This window comes from Belonocnema kinseyi, chromosome 10, assembly GCF_010883055.1.
Source record: "Belonocnema kinseyi isolate 2016_QV_RU_SX_M_011 chromosome 10, B_treatae_v1, whole genome shotgun sequence".
NCBI classification, from domain to species: domain Eukaryota; kingdom Metazoa; phylum Arthropoda; class Insecta; order Hymenoptera; family Cynipidae; genus Belonocnema; species Belonocnema kinseyi.
Window position 1 is genome coordinate 939,414 of NC_046666.1, and position 9,213 is coordinate 948,626.

Genomic DNA, 9,213 nt, shown 5'->3' on the forward strand with positions numbered 1-9,213 from the left:
AGAGCTCCAAGGAGATTATGTTGAAAAATAAAAAAAAATTTACCCAAAAAAAATTGTTTTTATACTTCATTCTAAGGACTTATTGAACTACCCTCGTAAAAGTCTAGTGAAAGACAAAAAAATATTAGTCAAATAGTGGCATCCTGAAAAAAAGTGTAAAATATTGAGTCCAAGGCCTGAAGAAAAACAAATTGGGCGAGAAAAAAACTCACCACATATCCTTTCGATGCCTTAAGAACAACAGTTCGGTTGGAGTTGATCGAAGATTCTAAGTACTTTTGAGCCTTGATGTCGTAAAACATCAGCATTCCGAGACCCGTTCCTATTGTTAGAACCGAACCTTGAAAACTTACAGACCTTATGCTGCAACCACTGTACCTATAAAAAAAATAAGTTTTTATCTTCGTTAAGGCGATGTGACGAGTGGGTCACGTGACCAGATTCCTAACTTCTCGACACCTTTTCTGTTTCCCAACTTATTTTCAAACGAAACGCCACATCGAGTTGAAAATTTGAAAAACAAAATAAGAAGCGCCAATAAACATGTGTCTGGTCATAAATTTTTAGAATTATGAAAAAAGTTTTTTTTGTAAACATATTTTTTGTTTTGCTTTTTTCATAATTATACAAATTTAGGACCAGACACATATTTATTGGTGCTTCTTATTTTGTTTCTCAAATTTTCAACTCGATGTGGCGTTTCGTTTGAAAATAAGTTGGGAAACAGAAAAGGTGTCGATAAGGTAGGAATCTGGTCACGTGACCCACTCGTCAGATGGCCTTAAGGCCCTTAATTTCTTTTTAAAACCATTTTCAAAAAATAAATTAACTCTCGAGGCTAAATAAGTGTCTACCGGAAATTTTCTTTACCAGGAAAACCCCAGGAATAAAAAAATATCCGTCTGGTAGACAATCTGGTTAATTATTTATTGCTACATACCGAGATGGTATTTTCTTAATCGACTGCAACGTTCTCGCGTCGAGAAGTAGAGTGTAAGAACGGCAGCCAACTGCGTAAATTCCTTTGTCTTGCACAGCCATGCAGACATTTTCCTGACAAGCCGGCAGTTTTCGCGAAATTTTCTGTCGAAACGTTTCGGCTGTCCAGATATGTATAAAGCTGTTTAGCGAGAGAGCAGCAATTTCTTTATAGGCTTTATTGAATGCCAATGCTCGTACTTTTTGGGCTGCTCGACACTCTTTTACACAAACTGGCTGGATCAACCTACAAAATTCGTCATTCTTTTTTCATTTCTGCCTTGCTCCTTTCCTCTTTTCTTTCTTTAAGGCCATGTGATGACTGGGTCACGTGACCAGATTCCTACCTTACCGCCACTTTTTTATTTCCCAAATTATTTTCACACGAATCGCCACATCGAGTTGAAAATTTGAAAAACAAAATAAGAAGCACCAATAAACATGTGTCTGGTCTTAAATTTTTATAATCATGAAAAAAGTTTTTTGTTGTAAATAATTTTTTAAATAATTATTAAAATTTAGGGCCAGAACCACCTTTCTTAGTGCTTCTTATTTATTATTACACATTTTCAAATTGATGAGGCGCTTCGTGTGAAAATAAGTTGGGAAATAAAGAAAGTGGCGGTAAGGTAGGAATCTGGTCACGTGACCCACTCGTCACATGGCCTTAATCTAATCTTTAATTCAGGGTGGCCGTTTTATTCAAAGAAAAAAAAAATCCCGGTCATTCCCCGGTTCGTAAACAATCTTCGCGGTGAATGAAATTAAAAAATTCGAACTAGAAGGGTAAACATTTGTTCATTTGAAGCAATAAAAACTGAGCTGCAAATAATTTTAAACAAAAATATTTAAAAAGCTTCCAAATTTTATTTCAAAATCTTTAAAAATCCAGGGTGGCTGTTTTAATCAAAGATAAAAATTCTCTGTCAGTTCCCGGTTCACGAATATTTTTCAGGGTCAATGAAATTTTAAAAATTGAACACTAAAGCTAAAAAATGTTCATTTAAAGTAATAAAAGGTGAGCTCTAAATGAAACCACTCAAAGTGGAACTCTTGAATTTTAAAATTGAAGTTTAAAACTCTTCAACAGAATAATTTTAAATTAAAGGAATTTATTTTCAAAATTATACTCTTTTAGGCAATTTTAATTTAGAAAGATTGCAAATTGAACGATAACATTTTTTATAAACTGAGAACACTTCTTAAATTAAAAGTTAAATTATTTTCATTTTAAATAGTTTAAGAATCCTTAAAATGCTTCAAAATTTATTTCAAAATCTTGAAACATCTACATGTTGTTTTAAGTTTTGTTAAATTTGAAATTATTTTTGAATTTTTTTCAAAACTTCTAAACACCTTTTTAAATTATTCGAAATTTTCCTACTTTTTTTTTTAATTCCTGCAAAATTAAAGAAATTTTCTTAAAATCTTTCACATTCATTTTTGATAATTTTGTCAATCTTTCTAAAACTTTAAAAATATTTTCTTATAAAAATAATTCTTCAGAAGCCTTTCAAAATTCTTCAAAACCTTATAAATTTTCTGTTCGAAATCTGCCGAAATCTATGTTTAAATTATTTGAAATCATTTGGAATTTTAAATTAATTTTGAATTATTTCCAAACTTCTAAATAAATCTTTAACCTACTCAATTTTTTTCTAAGAATTGTAGGCATTAAATTGTTATTGACACATCAAAATTCAACAATTTGAATTAAAAATTAATTTTTTAAAAAATAGAACAATTAAAATTGTAATGTTAAAAGTTTAGTTTTTTTATTACTGTTAAATATTTAATTTGCAATTAATAATTTTAAATGAACAGTCAGATATTTCTAAATATTAAGTAATTGTTAATTTTCTTAAATAAAAAATTCAAACTGAATAGTTTAAAAATAAAATATTTTAGATTGAAACAATATTTAAAATTTAATAAAAGCCTATAATTATAAATATATTATTTGCAAGTTACTTAAAAATTAATTTTTAACTTTAAAATCTGAAAATTCTAAAATTGTGGACTGATTCCGAAAATATTTGTAAATTCAAATTATAATTCACTTTTTAAATTTTAAAGTACAGTTCCATTTAAAAAATCAATAATAATATTTTTTAACAAAATATGAAATAGTTAGCTTTTCAGTTTAAAAAATCAGTTTTCAACCCAAAAAAATCGAATTGTCAACTAATTACTGGAATATGTAATCAAAACAGATTATTTTTTGACTAAATAATTTAATTTTTAACTAGTAGTAAAAATTCGATTTTTTTTAAAATATATTTATCCAATTTTTCCCTACCAGTTTTAAAAAATCCTGGAAATTAAAAAAAAAACTGCTTTAAAATATTCCTAATTCTCTGTTGTCAATTTTGGAAATGTTTTAAAATCACTTTGAATATTCTCATAAAAGAATTATTTAAAATGAAAAATCATTTTCAATTTCAAATTTCTTGGTTAAGAGTTACTCTTTTGTTAATATTTAATTTGCTTTTGTTAGAAATTCATCATTTTAATTGAAAATTCATCTCCTCGGTTGAAAAATGAGCTATTTTGTTAAAATTTCTTTGGTTTTGGTTGAATTTGATTATTTTTTATTCAAAATTTAAATCTTCCTTGTTTGAAATATCAACGAATACATTTTTTGTTCCAAATTCATGTTTTTTTAATGAAGATTTAATTATTTGGTTAATAGTTACTTTTTTGTTAAAAATTAATTTTTTGTTATTAAAGATTCATAATTTTAATTGAAAATTCAACTATTTGGTTAAAAATAAATTTAGGTTCAATATTTGGTTGAAAAATTATCTGTTTTATTTAATAATTTTGACTTTTTAGTAGAAATTAATCTTCTGGATTCAAAATTAATATTTTTGTTTAAAATTTAATGATTCGAGTTAAAGACTCATCATTTTAATTTAAAATTCAAGTATTTTTTATAAAATTTACCTTCTTTGGTAAACAATAATCTTCTTTGTTATGAATTCAATTTTTTTTTTGAAAATAGATATTTTTTTGTTAAAAATTGATATATTTGTTTGTAAATCATTTTTCTTGGTAGAAAAGTAATCTTCTTATTTGAAAATTAATTTTTTTTTCGCCTAAAAATTCAAGTATTGCAATTAAATATTTATGATTTTAGAAGTTGATTTATCTTTTTGGTTGAAAATAAAAATGCTTGGTTAGAATTTTAATCAAATTTGCATTAAAAATAAATTTGGTTTTTTTTCTTGGAAAATTAATTTTTTTAACTAACAATTAAATTATTTAATTTTTTTTAACTGAATAAAAGAAAAAATGTCTCGTTAAAAAGTCACACTTTTTGGTTGAAAATTCTGTCTTTTTTTTTTGAAATTTATATTTTGAGTTTGGAAAGAGAACTGAAATCTCTTCTGGATGAAAATTCAAACATTTTTTTGTAACTTTTAAATTTTTTATTAAAAATTCATCTGTTGTAAGAGAAATTTCGTCTTTTTGGATAAAAAACAACTATTTGACAGATAATTCAACAATTTTGTTCAAGTCATCCTTTTTGGTTAGAAATTCGTATTTTTGGATTGAAAATTCAAATTATTCGTAAAAATTCTTCTTTTTTTTTTTAAATTCATATTTTTATCTCAAAAAGTCAACTGGAATCTTTTTTTTTTAATTTTATTTTTTATATTTCAATTATTTCAATATTTCAAATATTTTATATTTCAACAAGAAAAGATGAAATTTATACAAAAAAATTTAGAAACAAAACAAAAAATGAAGGTGATCAACTAAAAATTGTTTTTATCCCAGATTTTCGATTTCAAACGCTTCTAATTTTTAATTGTTTAATTCTTTAAAAATGCAGTTTAAAAATTTTTTAAATTAAATAGGCGCTTAAAAATTAAAAAACTGAAATGGAAAATATGAAAGATTTTCGAATTAAGCATTCTAAACTGAATGATATCATAATTGAGAAATATAAAAATTTAACTAATTATTTAAAAAACGGCTGAAATCAATGTTGGACAGATTTTTTTTCAAAAAATTTGTCAAATTCACGGTGGAAAATAAATTCACTCTCATTTCCCGGTTTTCGGTCCAACGGACACCCTGAAAATCTACATGTTTAAATTTTTTTAAATTTTTAATTACTTTTTGAATTTTTTCAGAACTTCTAAAAATTTTCTAGAATTATTTGAATATTTCCGAAAATCTTTCCTAAAATTACAAAACAAAAATCCTTGCGAAATAAAAAATATTTCCTTAAAATCTACCAGATTCATTTTTGAGAATTTTGGAAATCTTTTTAAATATTCTCTTCTAATTATTTTTTCAAAATAAAAAAAATCATTTTTAATTTTCCTAGGAATATTAAGAAAAATTTTTTTATTCTTTTTAAGCCTTTCCCAAATTTTTACAAACTTCTACACTTTTTGTTTGAAATCTGCAAAAATCTATAATGTTTATTAAATTAGGCAATTTTTTCAGAACTTTTAAATATCTTTTCAAATTACTACAATTTTTCTAGAAATAATAGGTGTTCAAAATTTATTTATAAATCAAAATTCAACAATTTTACTTACAAATTAAAACTTTTCACATTTAACGATTAAAATTGTAACGTTGAAAGTTTTTCTTTTAGTTTTAAATACTTTTTTCTTTTTTAAATTATTAAAGAATTGTTTATTATTAAAATTTTTAATTAACAGTCAAATGTTTCTAAATGTTTCTAAATATTTCAGATACAAATATAAAATTGTCAAAATTATTAATTTATTCTAAACAAAAAAAATGTATTTTCATTATAAAAGATGTCTTTTTAACAAAATAACTGAATTTTCAACAATATAATTAAATTTTGAACATTATAGTTGAATTTTCAATTTAAAAAGACAAATTCCTAAAAAAAAAGTTTCATATTTTATATTTCAATTAAAAAAGATGAAATTTATACAAAAAAAAAGAATTTTAGAAACTAAATTAATTTTTAAGAAATAAGGATTTTTTACTTAAGAAAGAAATGAAAGTTTATCTAAATTCTTGAACCTTCAAGCCAAAAAAAGAATTTTTTATACAAAAATGGAATTTTCAAACAAAAAATTAATTTCTCACGAAATTGATGCATTAACTCAACAAAAATGAAAATTCAAACCAAGAAAATGATTTTTTAATAAAAAAAGGTGGATTTTCAAGTAAAATCGATTAATTTTCAATTAAAAATATAAAACTAAAAAAAGAAATTCTTAGCAAAGTGATTCAACCGAATTTTCCAAACAAAATAGTAGTTGAATATTCAAGCCAAGAAGAATAATTTTTAACCAAAAAGTTGCATTTTCATAAAATTAAAAAATGAAATTTCTACTAAAATAGACGAATTTTTAAATAAAAATGATAAATTTCCAAAATAATAGTTGAATTTTCGGTTAAAAAAGATTTTAGTTGTCTTTTCACGATTTAAATATGAATTTTTAAACAAGAAATAAGATTCTACGAAAAAATTGAGATTTCAATCCAAAAAGACGAATTTTTACCAAATTTGTGAATTATCTACGAAATAGTTGAATTCTTATCCAAAGAAGAATAAATTTCTCTCAAAACAGATGAATTTTTATTTAAGAAAAAAAAAATTTCAAAAAATAGTTAAATTTTCATCCAAAAAATATTCCAGTTCACTTTTCCATATAAAAATATGCATTTTTTAGCAAAAATAAATTTTTACGAAAAAAATTGAATTTTCAATCCAAAAATACGAATTTTTAACCAAAAAGGATTACTTTTGAACCAAATTGTTCAATTATCTGCCAAATAGTTGTATTTTTTAACCAAAAAGACTTAATTTCTCTTAAAACAGATGCATTTGTAATTTAAAAAATTTACAAATTTCAAAAAAATGTTTGAATTTTCATCCAGAAGAGATTTCAGTTTTCTTTTCAAAACCAAAATATAAGTTTTTAACAAAACAGAATTTTCAACCAAAAAGTATGACTTTTCAACGAGACATTTTTTCTTTTATTCAGTGTTGAAAAAAATGATAAAATTTAATTTTTAGTTAAAAAAATTTATTTTTCCAAAAAAGAAAAACAGATTTATTTTTAAAGGAAATTTAATTAAAATTCTAACCAAGTAGTTTTATTTTCAAGCAAAAAGATAAATTAACCGCTAAAATTATCAATATTTAATTGCAATACTTGCATTTTTAGGTACAAAAAAAATTAATTTTCAAATAAGATAATTTTTTCAAACGGGAAGATTACTTTTTTATCAAGAAAATTGATTTTCAAACAAATATGTTATTAATGTTTACCAAAGAAGTCAAATTTTATAAAAAAGGCATTAATTTTTAATTAAAAAGATAAAATTATCAGCCAACAATTGTACAGTTAAATTTTAAAAGGATGTAATTTTTAATTGGAAAAGTTGCATTTTCCGTTTAAAAAACACCTAATTTGGAAAAAAAACGAAACTAGTTTTTAAAAAAAGATTACATTTTTAAACAAAGTGATGATTTTTTATCTAAAATGATCAAGCTTCAACTGATATAGTTGAATTTCAAACCAAAAACATTAATTTTCAACTAAAATGATGAGTCTTTAGCTAGAATTATTAAATTTCAAACAAAAATATTAATTTTCAATCCAGAAAATTAATTTCTACTAAAAAGTCAAAATTATTAAATAAAAAAGATAATTTTTCAACCAAATATTGAACCTAAATTTATTTTTAACCAAATAGTTGAATTTTCAATTAAAATTATGAATCTTTAATAACAAAAAATTAATTTTTAACAAAAAAGTAACTATTAACCAAATAATTAAATCTTCATTAAAAAAACATGAATTCGGAACAAAAAATATATTAGTTGACATTACAAACAAAGAAGATTAAATTTTTTTATAAAAAATAATAGAATTCAACCATAAACAACGAAATTTTAACAAAATAGCTCGTTTTTCAACCAAGGAGATGAATTTTCAATTAAAATTATGAATTTTTAACAACAGCAAATTAAATATTAACAAAAGAGTAACACTGAACCAAGAAATTAAATTTTCAAGAACTTCTAAATACCTTTTTAAATGAATCGAACTTTCTTACAATTTTTAGAAAATCTTGCTTATTATTTGTAGAAAAAAATTTTTGTCAGTTTAAGCTTTGAAAAGATTTAAAACTAATTTCAAATTGCAAATTATTTCAAATAATTTAAACAAGGTTGGTTTACCCAAAAAATTCGGGTATTCGTACCAAAATTTCGGTACTAATAAACACAGCATAATTTTAAAAAATGTACATTTTTACAGAATTCAAATAAAACATTTAGAAGCCTTTCAAGAATTGCGAAAGGCTTTAAAAGAATAAAAACCGTTTCTTAAGATTCCTAGAAAATATGAAAATAATTTTTCAATTTGAATCATTATTTTATAAAATCCTGGAAATTGCAAAAAACTACTTAAAAATATTCCAAATGCTGTTTTGAAATTTTTTTAAACGTATTCTCTCAAAAGAATTATTAAAAATAAAAAAAATATTTTTAATTTACCTAGGAATCTTAAGAGAATAATTTTTTTATTCTTTTAAAACCTTTCACAATTCTTAAAAAGCTTCCAAATTTTTTATTTGAAATCAACTTCATTATTTTAGTTAAAAATTAAATTATTCAATCAAAAAATAATCCGTTTTGATTAAATATTCCAGTAATTAGTTGACAATTCGATTTTTTTTGGGTTGAAAATTAATTTTTTTAACTAAAAATTTAACTATTTCATATTTTGTTAAAAATTTATATTTTAACATGAAATTTGATACTTTATCATTAAAAATCCAACTATTTGTTTCAAAATTTACGTATTTTCTTCAAAATTCGCTTTTTTTGTATGATACAACTTTCTTCATGATGAATTTTTAACAACAAAAAATTTACTTTTAACAAAAGAGTAACTCTTAACCAATCATTTAAATTTTCATTAAAAAAAAGGAATTCAGAGTAAAAAAAATGTATTATTTGATATCTGAAACAAACAAAATTTAATTTTTTAATAAAAAAATAACTCAATTTTTAACCAAGGAGATGAATTTTTAATTAAAATGATGAATCTTCAACAACAAAATTTAATTTAAAAAAAAATTCTTAACCAAGTAATTAAATCTTCATTCGAAAAAGATGAATTCGGAACAAAAAATTTATTTCAAACAAAGATTAAAATTTTTAATAAAAAATAATGGAATTCAACCAAAACCAACGAATTATCCACAAAATAACTCAAT

The 9,213-nt window shown here is 22.7% G+C and overlaps 1 protein-coding gene across 2 annotated transcripts in view; it reads right to left on the bottom strand.

The window, feature by feature from the left end:
- LOC117181471 (DDB1- and CUL4-associated factor 12) overlaps window positions 1-9,213 on the bottom strand; it is a 251,124-nt gene that overhangs the window by 222,656 nt on the left and 19,255 nt on the right. For both annotated transcript variants that reach the window (XM_033374162.1, XM_033374163.1), the window contains exons 4-5: window positions 941-1,225; window positions 213-378 (exon numbers count right to left, since the gene is read on the bottom strand). In XM_033374162.1, coding sequence (XP_033230053.1) covers window positions 213-378; window positions 941-1,225 — 451 coding nt within the window. The remainder of the gene's footprint in view (window positions 1-212; window positions 379-940; window positions 1,226-9,213) is intronic.